Source organism: Meles meles, chromosome 1 (assembly GCF_922984935.1).
Source record: "Meles meles chromosome 1, mMelMel3.1 paternal haplotype, whole genome shotgun sequence".
NCBI lineage: Eukaryota > Metazoa > Chordata > Mammalia > Carnivora > Mustelidae > Meles > Meles meles.
The window spans coordinates 183963927-183984959 of record NC_060066.1 but is presented as its reverse complement, the minus strand read 5'-3'; the positions used below and the strand labels follow the sequence as shown (position 1 = coordinate 183984959).

Genomic DNA, 21033 nt, shown 5'->3' with positions numbered 1-21033 from the left:
GCCGCTCCCCTGCTGGCCTCATCAGGCGCCGCCCAGCGCTGCTTAGAGAAATGGAGCGCCCCCTCGAGGGGCTCGCAGTATCATCGGTCCCTCTGTCCCCTCCTCGCTGCCCCCACTGTCCTTGCTACGTCAGACCCTTCTCTTTCACTCCCTGGACTCCTGACTTGACTCTGAGTGGTCTCCCTAGCCCCGGTGCCAGTGTGTCCTCTTTTCTTAGGGAGTCATTTCTCTGAGACATCTGTTCTCCTCACTCCCTCACTAACAGGCCCTTCCAAGAGCCTTGTTGCCTCTTAGACGAGGTCCGTGTTCCTCGCCATCGCCCTGAGGCCTGGTAGACTCATCCTTCCTTTGCAGCCTTCTCTGGCCACGTTCACTCTCCATCGTCCACTGTCGACTACTTCGCTAGCTAGACCACGTATTGTCTTTAAACCTCGGCCCTCTTCCCTTTGCTGGCAGTGCCATCTTCCTCTGGCCCCTGGTGAACCTCTGCTCCCCCATAAGGGCCTGCTGGCCTCCCCCTCCACTGTTGTTTCTTTCCCTTCCACGTGCCTAGTCCTCCTCCCTCCCCACCAGCTCTGCCTATGTGTCTCCGTGGTGCTTGGTCCACGGCTCTAGCACAGCCCTGCCTGTTATGACAGTTACAAGTGTATGCGTGTCTCCCCCCGGCTGGCAGGGCGCTGCTCAAGGGCGGGAACCTGGTCCGAGGCCTCTTGGTCCCGGGGACCTGCTGCAGAACTCGGTGCGGAGCAGGGACTGGTGGCGGAGAGGAGCGCGCATGCAGCAGGAAGCTCTCCCGCGGCCTGGGGGAAGGTCCCCCCTGATGCGACTTCCACACTCAGGGCATCTGCAGCGAGGGGAGGCCCCCAAAACAGACACGTGCTGAGCAGTTCCTGTGCTGTAGGGATGGGGCAGTGAGATGAACTAGACTCGGTCCCTGCTCTCAGGGAGCTGCAGTGTGCAGGGAGCAGAGACGGTCACGTCACAGGGTGATCACCTCCCTGGCAGGCTGGTCCAGCACCTGCTTGCGCTGGGCAGAGGCCACGGGGCAGGGAAGGCCTCCCTGGAGGAGGAGGAGGAGACCGAGGTTGGAGAGTGGAATTCAAATAGAGGCAGTAAGTAAGCGAGCATATGGAGGCAGGTGTGAGCAAAGCCGCTCGTGGGAGCCAAAGGGTCCCGTTGAGGAGAAAGGAATGAGTTTGGGGGGCACGGGGGGGGACCCCTTAATGCTATTCAGTAGATATGCTACAGTGCTAAAGTTCAATGTCTAATTTTTTTTATTGTGCTAAAGTATACATAATTGAGAATTCAACTAATACTTACTGAGTGCCCACAGAACACCGCTGTTGTAAGCCCTGGGGATATGGAAAGGAACAAAGAAAAACTGTCCTCAAGGAGCTCACATTGTAGAAGGGTAAAACAGACAATAAATGGAAATTAAATAAAATACGTGGTATTTTCAAACATTTTAAAAATTGAGGTGTAGGGGTGCCTGGGTGTCTCAGTTGGTTAAGCATCTGACTCCTGATTTCGGCTCAGGTCATGATCTCAGGGTCATGACATCGAGTCCCGTGTTGGGCTCTGTGCTGAGCGTGGAGCCTGCTTAAGATTTTCTCTTTCCCTCTCTCCCTCTGCCCCTCCCACTCCCACTTGTTTGCCCTCTCTCTCAAAATATAAAAATAAAAAAAAATTTTTTGAATTGAGATGTAATTCACATAACAAACAGTTCACCATTTTTATGTGTACAATTTAGTGGATTTTAGTGTATTCACTGTCGTGTCCAATTGTAACCATTATCTAATTGCAGAATATTTCCATCCCCAAAAAGGTTTCTTTTTGGCCAGTCTCACTTGCCTCCCCTGGAACCTGGCAACCACTCATCTACTTCGTGTTTCTATGGACTATTTTGCCTATTTTGAACATTTATTATCAGGGAATCATGTAGTATGTGTCTGGCTCCTTCTACTTAGCATGATGTTTTCATGGGCCATCCATGTCGTGGTGTGGATCAGCCCTGCATTCCTTCTTACAGCTCCATAATATCCTGTTGTATGGCTTGCCCACATTTTGTTTATCTGCTTGTTAGCTGGTGGACATCTGAGTTTTTTCCATTGTGGCTTTATCAATAATGATGCTGTAAACATATGTTTTCCTTTCTCTCGGGTATGTACCTAAGCCTGGAATTGTTTAACTTCAGAGGAACTGCCGCACTGTTTTCTACAATGGTTATGTCATTTTACGGGCCCACCAGCAGTATTATGAGGGTTCTAATTTCTCATCATTCTTAGTAATCCTTGTTTTATTCATTCACTCCTTTATTTATGATTGGGGGTTTTTTGGAGTACTAAATAAAACTTTTTTTTTTAAAAAAGATTTTATTTATTTATTTGAGACACATAAAGCACAAATAGGGAGGCGGAGCAGAGGGAGAGGGAGAAGCAGGCTCCCTGCTGAGCAAGGAGCCCGATGCGGGGCTCGATGCGGGGCTCGCTCCCAGGACCCTGAGATCATGACCTGAGCTAAAGGCAGCCACTTAAGTGACTGAGCCACCCAGGGCGCCCCTAAATAAAACTTTTTGACTGTATATATTTGAACATCTGTAGCCTGAAAAGTAGGCAGGCTTAACTCTTAGAATATACATATATGAATGTCCTCTTTGCCTTGACAAATTAAGCGAATAGTCAGCATACCTCCACTATAAAAGCAAGCCACAAGCCAGAATACATGTTTCCCAAGCATTAGTAATGTAGGGGCCCACTTTATTTATTTTTAAATGAATTCTTCAAATCTTTTTTGAGATCTGATTGATTGCAGTATAATGATTGAATGTTTGTATACATTGCAGAATGGTCAGCACAGTAAGTCTAGGTAACATCCATCACTGTACAGAATTTTTTTCTTATGATGAGAATTTTTAGCAATTTGCGTATTTGTGCTTTGTTTTAATTCTCACCATCCCAGTGAGTGGAAGGAGGCATCTTACCGTGGTTTTGCTTTCTATTTCCCTAATGACTAGTGATGTCGAGCATCTTTGCATGTGGTTATTAGGCATTTGTAGATCTTTGGACAACTGTGTATTCAGATCCTTTGCCCACTTTTCAGCTGGGTTATTGGTGTTTTTATTGCTGAGGTTTGTTTGTTTTTCTGTTTAAAGATTTGTTTATTTATGGGGGGGGGTGGGGCAGAGGGAGAGAGAGAATCCTAAGTGGATTCCATGCTGAGTGTGGAGCCCAACTCAGGGCTTGATCTCACAACCCTGAGATCAGAGTCTGAATAAAGCCGGGAAGAACTGGATGGTCAACCAACTGTACCACCCAGGGGTCCCTTTTTATTGCTGAGTTTTTAAGAGTTCATAACATAACAGACATAATTTGAACATGTTTCTTCCCCAACCTGTGTTGTCTTTTTACTTTTTTGATAGTGTCCTTGGATGTAGGGAAGGTTTTGATTTCAATGGAGTTCAATTCATCTGTATTTTTCCTTTGGTGGCTTGTGCGTGTAGTTGTCATTTTGTGGCTACCTAATCCAAGGTCACACAGATTGATACTTAGGTTTCCTTGTGAGTGTTTTATAGTTTGAGCTCCTACCTTTGGGTCTTTGATCCCTTTGGAGCTAATTTTTGTATATGGTATGAGGCAGGGGTCCAGCTTCTTTCGTTTGCATGTGGATATCCAGTTTTCCCAGTATTTGTTAAAGACAATTCTTTCTTGATGGGATGCCTTTATAACTCTTGTCAAAAAGCCCCTGACCTCTGTGTGAGGCTCAGCTCTGGACTCTCAGTTCTATTCCCGTTGATCCGTGTGTCTACTACCCTCCTATGCCAGGCCACACAGTCTTCATGACTGTGACTTTGCAGTAGGTTTTGCAGTTGGGAAGTTGGGCTCCAACTTTGTCCTTTTACTCTTTTTTTCAAGATTGTGTTGGATATTTGGGATCTTTGCTTTTCCGTATGAATTTTACAGCATAATGTAAAATCTGCTTGTCAACTTCTGCAAAAAAGGAAGTCAGACTTTTGGTGGGGACTGTGTTAGATCTGTAGATCAGTCGAAGTGTTGCTGTTCTTAACAATATTAAGTCCTCTGGTCCCTGAACAAGGGCTTATTTCCATTTATTTAGCTCTTTAATTCTCTCAGAAATGTTTTTTGTTTTTCTCTTTTTTTTAAGAAACATCATTTTTTTTTAAAGATTTTATTTATTTATTTATTTGACACAGAGAGAGAGAGAGAGAGATCACAAGTAGGCAGAGAAGCAGGCAGAGAGAGGGGAGGAAGCAGGCTCCCCGCTTAGCAGAGAGCCGGATGCAGGGATCGATCCCAGGACCCTGAGATCATGACCTGAGCCAAAGGCAGAGGCTTAACCCACTGAGCCACCCAGGCACCCCATCTTAGAAATGTTTTATAGTTTTCAGTGATAAGTCTTGTTCTTCGGTTAAATTTATTCCTAATGTTTTTGTTCCTTTTTGATACTCTGGTAAATGGGATTGAGTTTTTAATTTCGTTTTCAGGTTGTTCATCACTAGGGTAACACGTCGTATCTTAGGGAAAATGGACGGGGAGTAGACAAACGATAGCGGTAGTTAGACCCTAGTATATGGAAATGAATCTAAAGAAAGCAGTGGAATGGTACAGCTGTGCCCCTGAGAAAGTTACTAATCTTGTAGACTTTTATTTCTCTCTACTGTAAAACAAAAATAACTACCCTGTCCTAATGGCTTCTTAGGGCTAGTATGAGGTATAAATGAAATAATGAAAAAACAATGTGTTTGGCCCAGGGTAGATGATGAATCTTGGTCCTCTTTCCCACCTTCTCCCCCCCTTTTCCTCTGTACCTGAAAACTATAGCTCCTTTATTAATTTTTTAAAAGGTTTTATTTATTTATTTGGCACAGACAGAGAGCGCAAGCAGGGGGAGCAGCAGGCTCCCAGCCTGAGGGAGAGGGAAGAGGGCTCCCAGCTTAGCAAGGAGCCTGACGCAGGACTCAATCCCAGGACCCTGGGATCATGACCTGAGCCGAAGGCAACTGCCTAACCAATTGAGCCACCCAGGCATCCCACTATAGCTCCTTTAGTAACTGTAGACTAAACCTGCCATCTGCCAGGAACCAAGGAACCAAATCCCTGTATCAAGCCCCCATTTCTGTGAAAATCCTGCCTAATGTCCAGGGAACCCCCAGTGCCCATATTTGAATCCCAGCCATCTGTAGTCAGATGCCGGATCTCCTGGTGCCAAGTGTAAGTGATGGAGACGTCTTGGCGGTTACTTTTTAGTCTTCTGTACCACTAGGGGCTGATACCCATTACTCTTTTTATTAAGACTTCATTTAGGGGCGCCTGGATGGCTCAGTGGGTTAAAGCCTCTGCCTTCGGCTCAGGTCATGATCTCAGGTTCCGGGGATCGAGCCCCGCATCGGGCTCTCTGCTCCGCGGGGAGCCTGCTTCCTCCTCTCTCTCTGCCTGCCTCTCTGTCTACTTGTGATCTCTCTCTGTCAAATAAATAAATAAAATCTTTAAAAAAAAAAAAAGACTTCATCAGAAGGGTCCCACTCCTTTTAGTGTGGTGACACAAATCTTAGGAAAACCTTCTCTCTGTTCCATAACTGGAAGGCACAGACTGGGTGTGCTCATGTGGGATTTGCAGAGCAAACCTCTGAGGAAGTCCTGCTCCGATCTGTCAGCTGTATGCAAATGGAGAAGCAGATGTTAAGTAATGACAAAAGAACTGAAGATTCAAGCAGAAAAGAAAGGATTTGGAGTCAAGCAGGAATTGTTTCCCTAGATAGCAATAGAAGTATAGATCATCCCATTTAGAATTAAACAGGTATAGCCAGATAGTTTTCTAACGCTTTAGAGGAGGAGGGAGTCTGTCGGGGGCTCCCTGTTTGAACTCCCATTGTGTTGGCATAGATCTCTGTTAATGCTCTGTCATGCTGTATTAGAGTTCCCTTTTGTGGGTCTCTCTCTCCTAGCCTTAGAATTCCTCTAAGTGTGTTCAGTTAATTATGTTCTGTAAAAATGGATTGACACCTGCTTTGTACTTCAAGCCCAGTGTGAGGTTTGGGCGATTAACAAAGTGGGTTAGAGACAGACTCTGCCTCATCAGCATCCTGGAGTGATAGGAGATGCTGACTGCTTTTGGAACTGAGCTGACTAGATCCTCAGGATTTTATTCTGGCCTCGCCTCTGTGTTTCTGGAATAACCTCATTATTCCATCCTGAAAAAAAGGGTCGTGGTGAGGGGAGAGAGGGACGTGAGTAAAACCAAGAGAAAACAAGGTTCGGCGGCCATTTGGTAAGAAGCGAGATTCTGGTCAGAGAAACAGAAGGGGCCGAGGGAAGGCAGGTTCAGAAAGAACCAACAGCTGTGCGGGACAGGGAGACGGGAGGGCAAGGACTCGCCTCAAAGCCTTCTCTGACTACTCCTCTTGCTCTTTGTCTTTCTTCTTAAAGGAAAAGCTGTTTTTCTTGCCAGAGATAAACATCACCTCTCGGACATCTGCCATCTGATTCGCCATGATGTGCCCTACCTGTTCCAGAAGTATGTGAAGGAGTCACACGGCAAAGACATCCGGGTGGTAGTGGTAGGGGGCCGGGTGATAGGCTCCATGCTTCGCTGCTCCACTGATGGACGGATGCAGAGCAACTGCTCCCTCGGTAAGGGACAAAAGCTCTCGGCCCATTTCCTCACTACGGATTTTTCATTAGGGTGTTTGCACCCATTCAGTACATGTGGATCGAGCCCTCCTATCTTCTCAAACCCTCTGCTAGGCTCCAGGATCACAGATAAGGATTAGAAACAAGCCCTGTCCTGTCACAGCAAGCAGCCCAGGAAGGGGACAGATGGGTGTAGGTGCTGTGACAGAGGTGAGGCCTAGGTTTCAGGGCACTGAGATGGCACCTCCTCTGGTAGGGGTTGGGACTCAGCAGTTGGGTTTCACCCAGGGAGTGACATGAGGATCCATGTTCAAGAAAACTGACACGTGGGCAGAGGAGGGACTGAAGGCAGAGATGAGGCGGAGGAGTTTGGAAGATTTTTACAGTTGCTCAGGCAGGAGGTAATGACCGTCTGCACTGAGGCAGTGGCAGAAGGCAGAGCGCATTCTGCTTTTGCATTGTCATCGAGGATTGGGTTTTCCTTATATGTTTGATACAGTGAGAAAGATGCAGTTTATGTTTGGATCAAAAGCATAACCCCATCTCATGAACCTGTTGTTTATCTTGTTTTCTGTCGCGGTGAATGGAGACATTGCAGGAGGGATGTAAATTCTTGTCCCCGTCACAGAAAGCTTCCGTCATCCTCACTGAATGAATGTGTCTGTTGATAATATGATAAAACACATCCCCAGGGTTAGATCCTAACTGGCCCTGTGGGTGTACCAAGGCCAGTGAGTAACAGAGGCTGAGACGCAGTTCGGTCCTTCCTTCGCAAATACCGGTCGAGAGCAGTCGCCATCAGCGGACTCCAAGAGAGTGCACTTAACAGAGAGAGTCCCTGCCCTGGGACAGCTGCGGTCCCGCAGAGGACAAGACCTGAAAGCAGGTCATTGCAAGACACCGTGATGTAGTGTCGTGATGGGGGCAGATGCCACACTCAGGCTGACACAGTGCTGAGTACCCAGCATCTCCTTTTCGTGTGTCGTACCACCCCATGGAACCTGGTGTTTTATGTTGTCTTTTTTAGTCACCATATGATATGCATTCTTTAACGAGGTAGGAACCAGATGGTTTTGCCATTTTTCCTTGTTGCTTTTCCTGGTGAGCTAGTCTGAAACTCTTTTGTAGCCTTTTCTTTATGCATTCGAACAGGTGGGGAAGGGACCTGTTAAGGTGAAGGCATTAGTTGTTGGACCTTAGAATATAGGTCTTAAGTCCTTCCAAGGAGACTATTGAACCTGAGGTTAGCTCTGTCGTAGGTGAGGGCAGTCAGACTTTCTCTCTTTGGCATAGGATTTTGTCTCATAAGCCTTTCCATAATGTTAATGTTAATTTTTTTTCAGATATTTTTTTTAGAGGTGGGGGGAGGGACAGAGGGAGAGAGAGAAAATCTCAGGCAGATTCCATGCTGAGCGTGGAGCCCGACGTGAGGCTCAGTCCCACGACCTGGAGATCGTGACCTGAGCTGAATTCAAGAGTCGGCCAAGCACCCCAACGTAATGTTAATTTTGCTTTTTTATACAAACGGAATCCATTTTCACATAGAAAATTTGGAGAACATGGCAAAATCCAATGAAAAAGATACTTATCATTAATCCCACCCTTTAAAGACAGGCGTTGTTAACATTTGTGTATTGTTCTTTCCGGCAAGATCTTTCGCACAGTTGTGGTCATGCTGCACAGTCTTAAATCCTCCCAAGTATTTTTCCATGGGATCACCAGCGCTCTACGAGCATTATTATTCGTGATTGTAAAACATGCTGCTTTCCTCTATTGCGGGAGATTTGTGGTTTTTCATTTACTTACAACAAATGTTTAGTGAGTGCCTATTATGTCTCAGGATTTTGATTTTCCAGTATTTTAAATAGCCCTGCCATCAACATCTTGGTGCATAAAGCTTTTTTCCATTACATAAGATTATTTCCTTAGTGGTAGGTCAGAGGAAATAAACATTTTAAAAACTCTTAGATAAGAAATGGCCCTATTGTTTTCCCAAAGGGCGTCCTGATTTCCAGGCAGATCTTCTGTGAGTAATAAGAATGGCTGTCTCCCTGCCCCGCCTCAGTATGGCCTCGTCTCTTCTTTGAAGGGTCATCATGTCCCTGGTGTCTGGCGTCACCATTATGTCACTGTGCTTTCCCCACAGGCGGTGTGGGTGTCATGTGTCCGCTGACAGAGCAAGGCAAGCAGTTGGCTATTCAGGTGTCCAATATCCTGGGCATGGACTTCTGTGGCATCGATCTCCTCATCATGGACGACGGCTCCTTTGTGGTGTGTGAGGCGAACGCCAACGTCGGCTTCCTAGCCTTCGACCAGGCGTGCAATTTAGATGTGGGTGGCATTATCGCAGACTACACCATGTCCTTGCTGCCCAATAGACAGACTGGCAAGATGACCGTCCTCCCAGGACTATCCAGTCCCAGGGAGAAGAAAGAGCCAGATGGCTGCGCTTCAGCTCAGGGAGTTGCAGAGAGCGTCTACGCCATCAACAATGGGTCTACCTCTAGTGAGAGTGAGCCTGAACTGGGAGAGATCCGGGATTCCTCAGTGAGCACAACAGGGGCCCCGCCCCCCGTGCTGCCCGAAGCCGGCTACAACATTAACAACAGGATTGCTTCCGAATTAAAACTTAAGTGAATTCCTGCTTTTTGGCAGCATTTAAACCAAATCCTACTGCTTCCCTATAGTTTTGAGTGAATAAAATCTGGACTAATGTGATTTCATTTGCACAGAAACTAGAAAATCCCATCTGGGCACTCAGCATTCTTTCTAACGATGATTTAAGCAAATGGCTTAGCTTTGTGGTTTTTACAGAGACTAATACAAAAACACTCACCAAGAGCAACATCCCGAGCCGTCGGCTGGAGACCGAGGTCTGCCGTGAGCACTTGGATGCGACGGCTGCCTTTGAAGGCGCTGACTGTGCTGCTGCCTCTGGCTGTTAGCAGCAGAGCCCAGGAACTCAGAACGGGTCCCGGAAGCGCTGCACTCAGGAGCCACCACCGGGTGGAAGGGGGTGCGGAAGAGACGCAACACGACTGCACTAACGAGCTCTTCGCCGTGTGTGTGTGTGTGTGTGTGTGTGATGCTTGAAGAATACGCAGTTCAGTCTCTGCTCCCCGTCAAATCACCATCTTGGCCATATTTCTCTGACACTCAGGATATGGTGTTTTAGGGAGCTTCCTCATTAGCATTTTCGATGAAGCACTTTGTAGAAGGTTTGAGAGCGAGCGTTATCTGACGTCACTGGTTGGCAGATCTCCTGCTGCGGAACTGGGGCTTCCTACAAATTGCTTTGCCACGCCGAACTTACAGCCCCTGCTTCAACTAATGCCAGCCCCAGCAGCCTCTTGCACCTTGCTGCCTTTGGCCTCAGCTGGAGATGCACTTCAACGAGCTCGTGGCCACACACTTTATTTCTTACGCGTGCACTAGAATTGAACGCCATGAACTTTCTTGTCAGTGGACTCTGTTCATTTGTCATCCAGAAGCCGGTGGGTTTTTAATCACAGAAAGCTACTGGAAGATAGTCATTTTCCCCTTCTCTCCTAAACTTGGCGTGCTGCTTAGCTGTAGAAGGTTTTCTTGTATGCATCGGTGTAGTGGGCCTGTTGGGTAGATAGAGCCATTGGAAACACACTCTAATCGCCTTGACATTCTAGTCCTGGCCAGGTCCCCGAGACCTGTCTTTACCCACTTTTTCCAAACTGGGGAGACTCAGGAATTACTCGCTGCACCTTGAGGGGGAGGGCGGTTGGATAATGTAGGCGGGACACCAAGTGCTTTTCATTTTAACTCTTTTTTTTTTTTTTAATATTTTCTTTATTTGACAGAGAGAAATCACAACTAGGCAGAGAGGCAGGCAGAGAGAGAGGAGGAAACAGGCCTTCCCGTGGAGCAGAGAGCCCGATGTGGGGCTCGATCCCAGGACCCTGGGATCATGACCTGAGCCGAAGGCAGAGGCTTTAACCCACTGAGCCACCCAGGCGCCCCTCATTTTAACTCTTTAAGCAGTAGATGATGATCCTTCCCTTGGGTGACACCGTGGAGATGGAGTTTTCCATTTCTGCTCTGTGAAGTATGAGAATGAGCAAGGCTCCCTTTTCAACCAAATACACTAAAATGTAAGCACTCAAGGTTGCCATAATCCTTGTCATTTCCTTAGGAGACTATACTCTTGAGCTGTGATGTTGCATGTGCCCAGGACAGATAGAAGTCCTCTTTGGAATTATCTCTGAGGTCTTGCAAGGCAAGAGGCCTCACAGCCTTATAATCAGACTTCAGTTCTCACACCACCCCTCCCCAGAGGTGGTCCCAAACTCTGTCATTCTTTTTATTTTTCAGACTTACCTTCTAATGCTCTTTGGCTATTAAAAAAAAAAAAATCATCCCTTAAAAAGTAAGTCTACCCATAAAGGATAACAATGAGAAAGTGTACAAGTGGACAGTTTCCAAGGAGGGCTCTAGAGATAGTCTGAGTGAAGGTCAGCTTCACGGACTAAACGTCGTCCATCTTCCCCAGGTGACTAGTTTGAAGGCAGCAACACCCATTCGGGTGTATAAATTCCTGTATTTACTCTGCTGTAAATGTAAAATGTGTATAAAGTCAAAACTATTCACATTTTTTTCACAACACATAGAAGTATTGAAATTGGCTTTTAAATTACTGTGACTAAAAGCACATCTCACCAGGTAACACTTAGACAATTGAAAACGTTCGGCTCCATGTCCTGGAGATACCGTCCTACACAATTGTAGTTCAGATGCTCCAGCATAGGGTGCATGCCACTCAGTTGTAACTCTAGTAATGTGTCTTGTACAGTTGACAAACGATAATACTTCACTTTTATGCAGGTTAAGACATTTACCTTACCTCTACCACTCAGGGTGGGTTTAGAAGGATAGTTCTAGGTCTGTTCTTGTTGGAATTGTCCGAACACTTTCTGTGTAAACATCTGAACCAAGTGATGACCTTCTGGAAGCTGCATTCACTCATTCCCACTGTTCAGTGTAAGCCCAGTCTCCCCACTTGACCTAAAAGGACGCTAGAAGGCCCTGTCCCGAGCGGAGCACCGAGAGGGTGCTTCCGGATTGACTTGTCAAAGAGGGCCCGTCTTCCAGCTGCTAGTGACATCTACAGTCATTGGCACCGTTGCTTGAAATCTAGCCCAGCCCAGAAGCAGAGATAGCTAGATCACACCTGGATCACAGCTCCCGCTTCCCCACACACCCGCCTCCCCCTGGATTTCCCAGACCGGCCATGGGCCCTGTGAGCCTTGGTCATGGGTCTAGGCCACACTCATTCCAGCTGTCTTCAAGGAAGGCGCATGGGACACAGAGCCAGTTCCTGGTTCTGGCTCTCCCCTTAAAGAGCTGACAACCTTGCGCAATCCGGGAGGCTCTGCCTCCCGTTTGTTCCCCTTCTAATCGGGGAGATGGCGGTTTACCTCTTGAGGGTGCTTTGAGCTTGAAGTGAGTGGATCGATGAGACTGTGCACCGTGCGGGAGGTAGTAGAAAAACACCTCCCGCATCTGGTTTTGTAAGTTTCTCATCATCCTTCTTCTGAGGGAGTCAAGGGCCATGAGTTCTTGGCATCAGCACAGTAAACAGCAGTAGGGGGCCTGAAAAAAGGATGCAGCTTCTCGGAGGGCTTTACCACCTGGAAGGAGTAAGGCTCTCAGTGTATCCACACAGCCTCCTGGATGTATCTGAACCTGAACCCGAAACTCCTGACTCTCCTATACCAACTAACAGTCTTCCTTAATGTAACATAAATTGCAGTGTCTGTATACGGTCTTCCCATTACCTGATAGTAGCATCTTGAAACTGGTCAAAACTTGATTGCCAATAGCTCCATCACTCAGAATATATATGATTCTGCACTTGGGAAAAACGTCTTCATGCTATCTGTCTGATCGCTGCAGGGTATGGGTTTTCGAGAATGTGGGTCTAGGACGTTAGGTCTTTAAAACCTGATAAAACAGTGAAAGTGGATTATAAGGTCTTCACCACCACCATGGCAGACTCCTTGCTCCCAGCTAACGGGAGTCTGTGACAGCTGCAGATGGGGTGAGGAGGAAAGGGAAGGAGACAGGTCCTGGGGTAGTTTTGTGACATTTCAGGGGAAGAAATAAGAAATTGGAATCGTTTAAAATTCCAGGGAGAAGGAAGAGGAAATGGCTCTTCTGGGGGTTGTTTAAATGAAAGAATGATGCACACGTACTCATTCGAGGAAGGGTTCCTTGAAACTATAAAGAAAATGAACGACACGGATTCTCGTTAGCTTTGGGGAAGTGGGAGAGACATGCCTTGGCTCTTCCCTAAGTCCTGACGAATGCTGGGCCTGATGCAAGTGCAGGGAGATGGAGGTGACTTGCTGGGGGCTCCAGGGTCCCCCAGGTAACAGCTGGTCCTTCTGCAGAAAACCGTGGGCAGGCAGGCCTGGAGCCACAGTGCTCTTGGGTGGGTCTGAGGAGCCACGGCCGAGTGAACCCGAAGCCAGCGGAACAGGGCACCTCAGCCGAATGCTTCCCTTTGCCCCCGCAGCTGAGGCTTCTCTTTGCTGTCAGTCTCTGCAGATGTCTGGGGATGGGCCCTGACAACAGTCATCTTTGTCACTGTCCCTGAAACTCATGTCCTTCCATCTGCTGCTACAGGCTAATAGCAAGCCTCGTGCTGTTTCTGACTTTCTCTGTGACTCGAGATTAGATCATGACTTTAAAATGCTTTTACCTGGAAGGCAGCCTCCCTGCCCCCCACCCACCCACCCAAACTCAGGAATATGTTGTTGGAATCGTTCCTGAAAACCATATTGTGCTTCTACTCCAAGCCTCAGGCCAGACCCTGCAGCCCTCCCTTCTAAAACACACAGCTAAGTGCAACTTTGTTCCTTCAAGCTTTTCAGCTTCCTTCTCCTGGTGTGGTTCCCATGCCAACATGTGGCACTCTCCTGGTGTCCCCACCCTGTCTGGTAGTCTAAGTGCGCCGTTCGGTGTTCGCTGTGGCTCCGAGGCAACACTGAGAAAGTCACCCAACAAGTCAGATTTTTTTTTTTTTTTTTAAGATTTTACTTATTTGGGAGAGATGGAGAGAAAGCATGGGCAGCAGAGTGGGGCAGAGGGAGAGAGAGAAGCAGACTCCCCACTGAGCAGGGACCTTGGGATCATGACCTGAGCCCAAGGCAGACGCTTAACCGACTGAACCACCCAGGTGCCCCATCAAGCCAGATTTGAGGACACAGGAGTAACAACACTCTGGGTGCCAGTTCAGTCCCCATTTTATAGATGGAGGATCTGAATCCTAGGGGCCAAGGTCACTTAGCTAGTCCACAGTGGCGCTGGGATGCGGGCAGTCCCGTTCCCCATTCTAGTTTAGCAAACCGCCCGAGGTGGCGGTGTTCTTCCGTGGTGCTTAGCACCTGCTGTCATCCGGGACTCACCCTCGGCCCTTTCCCCTGCTGAGCCTCTCTGGATCCACGTGGTGTGATGGGCCGGCTCTGTAGGCTTCATCTCTTGGATGGCTGGAGAGCCCTGGAGGTGCATATGAGATTTCTAGGGTGCAAGCTGGTATATGGCCGGGCCTTCAGACCCACCAAAATCATTTGGCCCCAGCTCACCAGATCTGTGCTCAACGAGAAGGGGGAGGCCCCCGCCGAGCTGGCTGAAGGCTCCTGTGGCTGGCATTTCCCCACTGGGGAATGTCTTGGATGTGTGGAGGCCTCTGTGGGCCTCCGCGGAGGTCAAGGGCTTGAAGGCCCCAAAGTTCTCCCGCCGGGCACTCCAGTGGGGGGTCCTGATTGAGGCCCATGTTCCAGCGGCCATGAGCCACAAAGAAGTGTCCTCCCACTTCAGTTCCACGGCACGTTCACCTGCGGCCAGCCACTAGGCCAGATTCTTCCCTCCTGCAGCCCATACGTCAGCTGGGGCCCACGGAGCCCTTGAGATCCAGGCACGTCTGATAACTGTGCCCTTGGATGTTTGTGATCTCCAAGGCGCTGACACTTGGGCAGCCACAGCTGACGCCAGACTTCTACCTTATTTTAAGCCATGACAGGGTCTCCTCCCTGCAGTCCATCAATGACACGAAGCTCAGTTCTCTCCCATTTCCACACACCACGAAATTCAAATGCACCCGTGTGTGTGGGCACATGTGTGTTGCAGTGATGTGGGAGGAGATAGAAATTACAGAAATGCAGACATGGAACCCCCTTTGTAAGTGTTCTTTGGATACACCACCGAGGAGCCCATCACCTTGCACCCCACCTGTCTCCCTGCTTGGGACAAACCAAATCCACTGATGTTCTCCTTTGTAGCAGCATGGCCACTCCTTTCCTAGCTTGAGTCCTGCCAATGCCCTTACCTTCAAGAGTTTTCCTTCCCCAATGGGTGGCTTATCAAATGCATTTTCCTAAACAAAGATGGCTCCCTCAAGAGGAACTCCAGCGTCATCTCTCAAGGTGACACATTTTTGACTCGCACTACGTTAACCCAGGCACAGCAGCAACTAGAGTCCCCGCCGCCAGGGTCTTCACGCTCCGTGGCAGGCAACACGGGCTAACGTCAATAATGCCAGTTTGAGTTAGACAGCCCTGGTGCCAAGCCTGACTCCATAACCTATAGCTCGTGTGGTCTTGGGAGAGGCTCTTGATCTTGCCAAACCTTCGTTTCTCTACCTACAAAGGTGATACACACACTCGTGAACATGAAGCATTGAGCCACATGCCTAGCTTTTTCCGCAGCTTCTTTCTCGCTGTCAGCAATCACAAGCAGCTCCCGCCCGTGACTGTGGCTCTGTGCCAAGGGAGGAGAGCCGGCAGACAGCAGCTTTATGGCTGGTGGGGGAGGAGGGCTGGCTGCTGCTGCTTCTTGCCGTGGTCGCGGCTTCACCATTGGAAGTTCCCGTCTGCCCTTGAGATCCGAGGATGCTATAGTGTGAGATCTAGATGGTGCATTTGCCTTAATGTTGTATTTGAAGGAAAGGCTGCCTCGGACAACTGGGAGGCTGGGAAGCTGGCAAACAGCCTGACCTTGGGTGATTTAGCACCTGGTTTCTTGGGCTTTTCCTGTATGAGGTTTGCTGGCTTTGATTGGATGGAAGGAGGAGGTGCCGGGGACTTGCATGAAATCTGTCAAACAGAGGCCAGGGCTGTGCAGGGAGCTCCGATGGCCCAACAGCACCATCTGGACTTGGCAGGGCTGAGAGCCCTGAGATCAGATGGAAGTCGCCAATATTCCCGCTGTCCTGCGCCTGTCCTGCAGGAGGCTCCCAGGATCTCGTGTCTGGGAAGAATGCTCATCTCCTGTAAGGGGAGCTGGGGCTCCCCATCCCTCCGTAGAAGCAAGAGAGGTGTCTATGAAGACGGGATTTGGCAGGTGGCTGGTGTGCTGTAGTCTCCCCTGGAAGGGGAGCCCCCGTGCCAGCGGGGTGCTGGAGCCCACTCGCACTGGCCCAGGAGAGGGGATCGTGAGCGTTTGCAGGAGTTTAGTAAGCTGGCTCTTAAACACAGCCATCATTTTAAAAGAAAAGGGGGGGGGTGCCTTGGTGGCTCAGTGGGTTGAAGCCTCTGCCTTCGACTCAGGTCATGATCTCAGGGTCCTGGGATTGAGCCCCACATGGGGCTCTCTGCTCAGCAGGGAACTTGCTTCCTCCCCTCTCTCTGCCTGCCTCTCTGCCCACTTGTGATCTCTCTCTCTGTCGAATGAATAAATAAAATCTTTAAAAAAAAGAAAGAAAGAAAGAGAAATGATATCAACCTACAATGAAAGCATATTACAAAAAAATAAAATACATTAAAAACAGAGGCATTAAATACTCAATGCTCATCACTTCCCAATTATTTTACTCCATGTTTCTATTATCCGTGCTGTCGAGGTTATGCTGTCGTATCCTCGAGGCAGAAAAAAATCCCTGCAATGAAGGGATGAAGGGCATGCTGCTGCGCGTCTCTGCCAAGGCCAACATTCGGTGACATCACGCTGGAGGCTTGACATCAGCCCTGGTGGGATATCCACCCCCAAGACATGGGCAGACGCCCCATATCAAGTTTCTGCTACTGGCGGGCTGGTTGTGAAACATTTACCAGCACCCTGTTGCTTCCTGGTGGCCGAGACAGACATGGAGCCACACGAGTATTGAAACACGTCGTTCTGGGGAGGTTGGCCCTGGGTGATGGATTTCTTGGAGCAGGTGTGCTGGTAGAATGTGCAAAACTGACCCAAGAAAAAGGCTTGAAAACGCTGCTTCTCTGCTTGTTTCATCTTGGCTCTGTTTTCCATGCATGAGAAATGTGTTTCGTTTGTGCCTACGCTTCTGGAGTGATTTGCAAGTTCTGGCTCACTATAGACTCAGTTTCCCTCCAGGAAATTGACTTGTCGTTTTCCCCGCGTAACCGGCCAACTGGAAATGGGCTACGAGGAATATATCTTTTTTTTTTTTTTTTAAGATCTATTTATTTATTTGACAGAGAGACAGCGAGAGAGGGAACACAAGCTGGGGGAGTGGGAGAGGGAGAAAAAGGCTTCCTACAGAGCAGCGAGCCTGATGCGGGGCTCGATTCCAGGACTCTGGGATCATGACCTGAGTCGAAGGCAGACGCTTAACGACTGAGACACCCAAGCGACCCAACAAGGAATATGTCTTAAGTAGGCACCGAGAGAGCTCATTTCCAAGTGGTTTCTACAGCAATAACAGCATTAACTTTTCCAAGAGAGAAGAAATCATTTATAAATGATTGTTTTGCTGTCTTTGCTTTTTATTAAAATGATTACTGTGGAACAAGATGCTTTGTTTGCCTTTGTTCTCCAAACTCTGCGCCTCTTGGTTGTTCTTTTGAAGCAAGAGCCCCATGCTGAAGCGACATTTTATTATTTTCATATCATAAAATGAGGGAAAAGCTTCACAGAAACTCCATCCTATTCACTCGCACACCAGCTGCACTCTGAAAAAACATAATTTTCCTTTCAAACGCAGAACGGCGTCTGAATTGTAATATCGCCAGTGCTCAACTGTCAAGATGAGGGAGGAAATTCTAATGCAGATGGTATGAGCTTGTCACGGGCCTGCTCCATGCTCTCTCCTGCGCTGACATTGGAATTGAGATTTGAAAAGCAAGTGAGAGCTGGAAGCCATTAGCAATGGCCATGTGGCGCCGTACGGGCCTCAGGGGGACAGAAGGAATCTGTGGACCCACCTGAAGAAGGCTCCCGGGTCAGGCCGAGTCGCCCACTGGGACCTGTGTTTGCATGACACTTCACACGTCTTCCTGGGAACAGTGACAAGACCTTTTAGCAACACACTCTGGTCAGCACCAGGCCTGACACCCTTGAACAAAGGCTGCTCCCCGATTTGTGAGGGTCAGGGAATCTAGCCTGAGGCAAGAGATTGGCAGGAATAATGCTTGATGGCTGTAGTGATGATCTGGGGGATGCCACTGTCCTACCACTCATATGCTCTTTGACCCAAACCTTTGACCCAAACCCTGGGGAATGTGCCTATGTATCTCCTTTTATTCTTTTTATTTTATTTTATTACTTTTTAAAGATTTTAATTTATTTCACAGAGAGAGAGAGAGAGAAAGCACAAGCAGGGGGGAGTGGCAGAAGGAGAAGGAGAAGCAGGCTCCCCGCTGAGCAGGGAGCCCCTTGTGGGAATCGATCCCAGGACCCTGGGATCATGACCTGGGCTAAGAGTAGAAGCTTAACCGACTGAGCCACCCAGGCGCCCCTATTTTCATTTTATATGAAAATCAAAGGACACAAAAGTAGAGGAAATAGTTTAGTAAACCACCCAGATTTTAAATTACCAAGATTTTCTATTTTTACTACCTCTACTCATTTATTTTCTTTACGCGTATAAAAAATCCCACACACCACATCTCTTTCTCCCCTGCAGTCTCCAAGAGCATGCATCTTCTTCTTCTTCTTCTTTTTTTTTTTAAGTAGGCTCCACACCCAACATGGAGCCCAATGCAGGGCTTGAACTCACAACCCTGAGCTCAAGATCTGAGCTGAGATCAAGGGTCTGACGCATCATCACCAACTGAGCCACCCAGGAGCCCCAGCCTGTATCTCTTTTTAAAAAGAGGACATTTCCATATGCCTTTACCACATCTAAAAAAACTAACACTAATCCCTTGGTACCATCTACTTGCCATTCTATGTCAAATTCCCCTGGTCATTTCACAATTGGCTGCCTGTGGACCATGGTATGGGATGTGGCAGGAGGTACAAGGAAAGGGTGGTCACTGAATAGCCAAACTATGGAAAGAGCCTAGATGTCCATCAACAGATGAATGGATAAAGAAGATGTGGTATATATATACAATGGAATACTATGCAGCCATCAAAAGAAATGAAATCTTGCCATTTGCGACGACATGGATAGAACTAGATGGTATTATGCTTAGTGAAATAAGTCAATCAGAGAAAGATAATTATCATATGATCTCCCTGATAGGAGGAAGGGGAGATGAAACATGGGGGGTTTGGGGGTAGGAAAAGAATAAATGAAACAAAATGGGATCAGGAGGGAGACAAACTATAAGAGACTCTCAATCTCACAAAACAAACTGAGGACTGCCAGGGAGAGGGGGGTAGGGAGAGGGTGGTAGGGTTATGGACATTGGGGAAGGTATGTGCTAGGGTTAGTGCTGTGAAGTGTGTAAACCTGGCAATTCACAGACCTGTACCCCTGGGGCTAATAATACATTATATGTTAATAAAAGAATAAAAAATTTAACAAAAATAAAAAAGAAAAGAAAGGGTGGTGACTGGTTCCCGCCCCTCCTGACTCTGGCTCTGGCAGAAACTGTGCCCACAGCGGAGACACCCCTGGAGGGGCACCAGCTGGTTCCAGGCACCTTCCCAAGCCATTGGATCTTGGGGTTTCCTCTCCTCAAGGACAAGCCCACGAGGCCCTTCCCCTATTGCTCAGGGCCCCGGGGTCTTCCCTGAGACTCACCCAGCCCCCGAGCCACTGGAGGCACCTGGCTGCCTCAGGGTGACCCGCTCCACGGCTTCTCCTATGCTGTGTCCTTTCCCCGCAGGGGTTTCCTAAATCGGGGAAGAGGCATCTCCCAAGGGTTCCCTCTTCTACCAGCCTCGGGGAATCCAGCTCTTCAGATCTCCCAAAGACCCTGGGCCTCTTTGTGTGTTAGAAAATTTTAGCTGCATTCCTCCTGGGATACGTGACGGAACATCTGAGCAGCAGCACGTCCCGTCCCCTCTGAGGGCACACCCCTGACCGAGACTCGGGTGGCTGATGTCCTGCCTGCTCGGGGGATTTTCTTTGGCTACAAAGAACATGAAGACAGTTGGTGAAATCTGGAATAAGGTCTGTATTTTATTATCTGATGGTGTCATATCCATGTTAATTTCCTGATTTTGATGATTGTACTGATGAGTGTGTCCTTGTTTTTAGAAAATGCACATTCAGGGTTGGTGTATCAAGTAAAGGGGTAAAGTGGTATCAGGTCTGCAACTTAACTTTCCAATGGTTTGGAAAACAGTGACTATATAGAGAGGAAAAGTTATAAAGCAAATGTGATAAAATGTTAACATTTGGGGAATCTGGGTAAAAGGTACAAGGGGATTTTTTTGCATGAACAGTCTGGAGAAATCTGAAATTATGTCAGCCTCCTCTGCTGGGTTCGTTCCATTAATCCTTCGGTTTGGGGGCATTTCCTTGTCTCTCTTCTCTTCCGTAGGTGATCTCTATTTCCCTGGTATTCACTACCATCTGCGTCATACTCTCAAATTTCTCTCTTGAACCTCAGTTTCTTAATGTCAGACTGCACGCCCTTTTCATCTCTCCTGGAATGTCTCACCAGTTCCTCAAACTCGCCTTGCCCCAGTCTGAATGCGCGCTCTTCCCCCTTCACAGACCCTGTCGGATTCCAGGGCTTCTCGCCTGAGGGCGCGATGCCCATGGCTTGCTCAACCAGAACAAAGTAAACCAAGACTCCGGCATTCACTTTGGGCTGCTTTCTTCCGCATTCCCCCATGTACACTTTTGTTTCTTGTGGGGAAACCTGACTCGAACTGGGAATAGCCTTTCGTCACTGCCTCGTTCGTTAAGATGTTCTGGGGGATCTACCATCCTTACAAAGGTTTGCAAGCAAAGCACAACAATTTTATGATCTGTAATCCCAGGTTCATAACATGGTTTCAGTAGTAACCTTGTCCATATGCTTTTTTTTTTAAGGTTTTATTGATTTATTTGACACAGAGAGAGAGAGATCACAAGTAGGCAGAGAGGCAGGCAGTGGGGGGGGGGGGGTGGGAAGCAGGCTCCCCGCTGAGCAGAGAACCCAATGTGGGACTTGATCCCAGAACCCTGAGACCATGACCTGAGCCGAAGGCAGAGGCTTTAACCCACTGAGCTACCCAG

General features: G+C 48.2%; 1 protein-coding gene across 1 annotated transcript in view; it reads left to right on the top strand.

Annotated features, from left to right (window-relative positions):
• The window catches only part of RIMKLA (ribosomal modification protein rimK like family member A), a 33287-nt gene extending 20746 nt beyond the window's left edge, over window positions 1-12541 (top strand). The window contains exons 4-5 of the mRNA XM_046028169.1: window positions 6444-6647; window positions 8794-12541. Of these exons, the coding sequence (XP_045884125.1) occupies window positions 6444-6647; window positions 8794-9284 (695 nt within the window). The 3' untranslated portion in view covers window positions 9285-12541. The remainder of the gene's footprint in view (window positions 1-6443; window positions 6648-8793) is intronic.
• Window positions 12542-21033: the final 8492 nt, after the last annotated feature.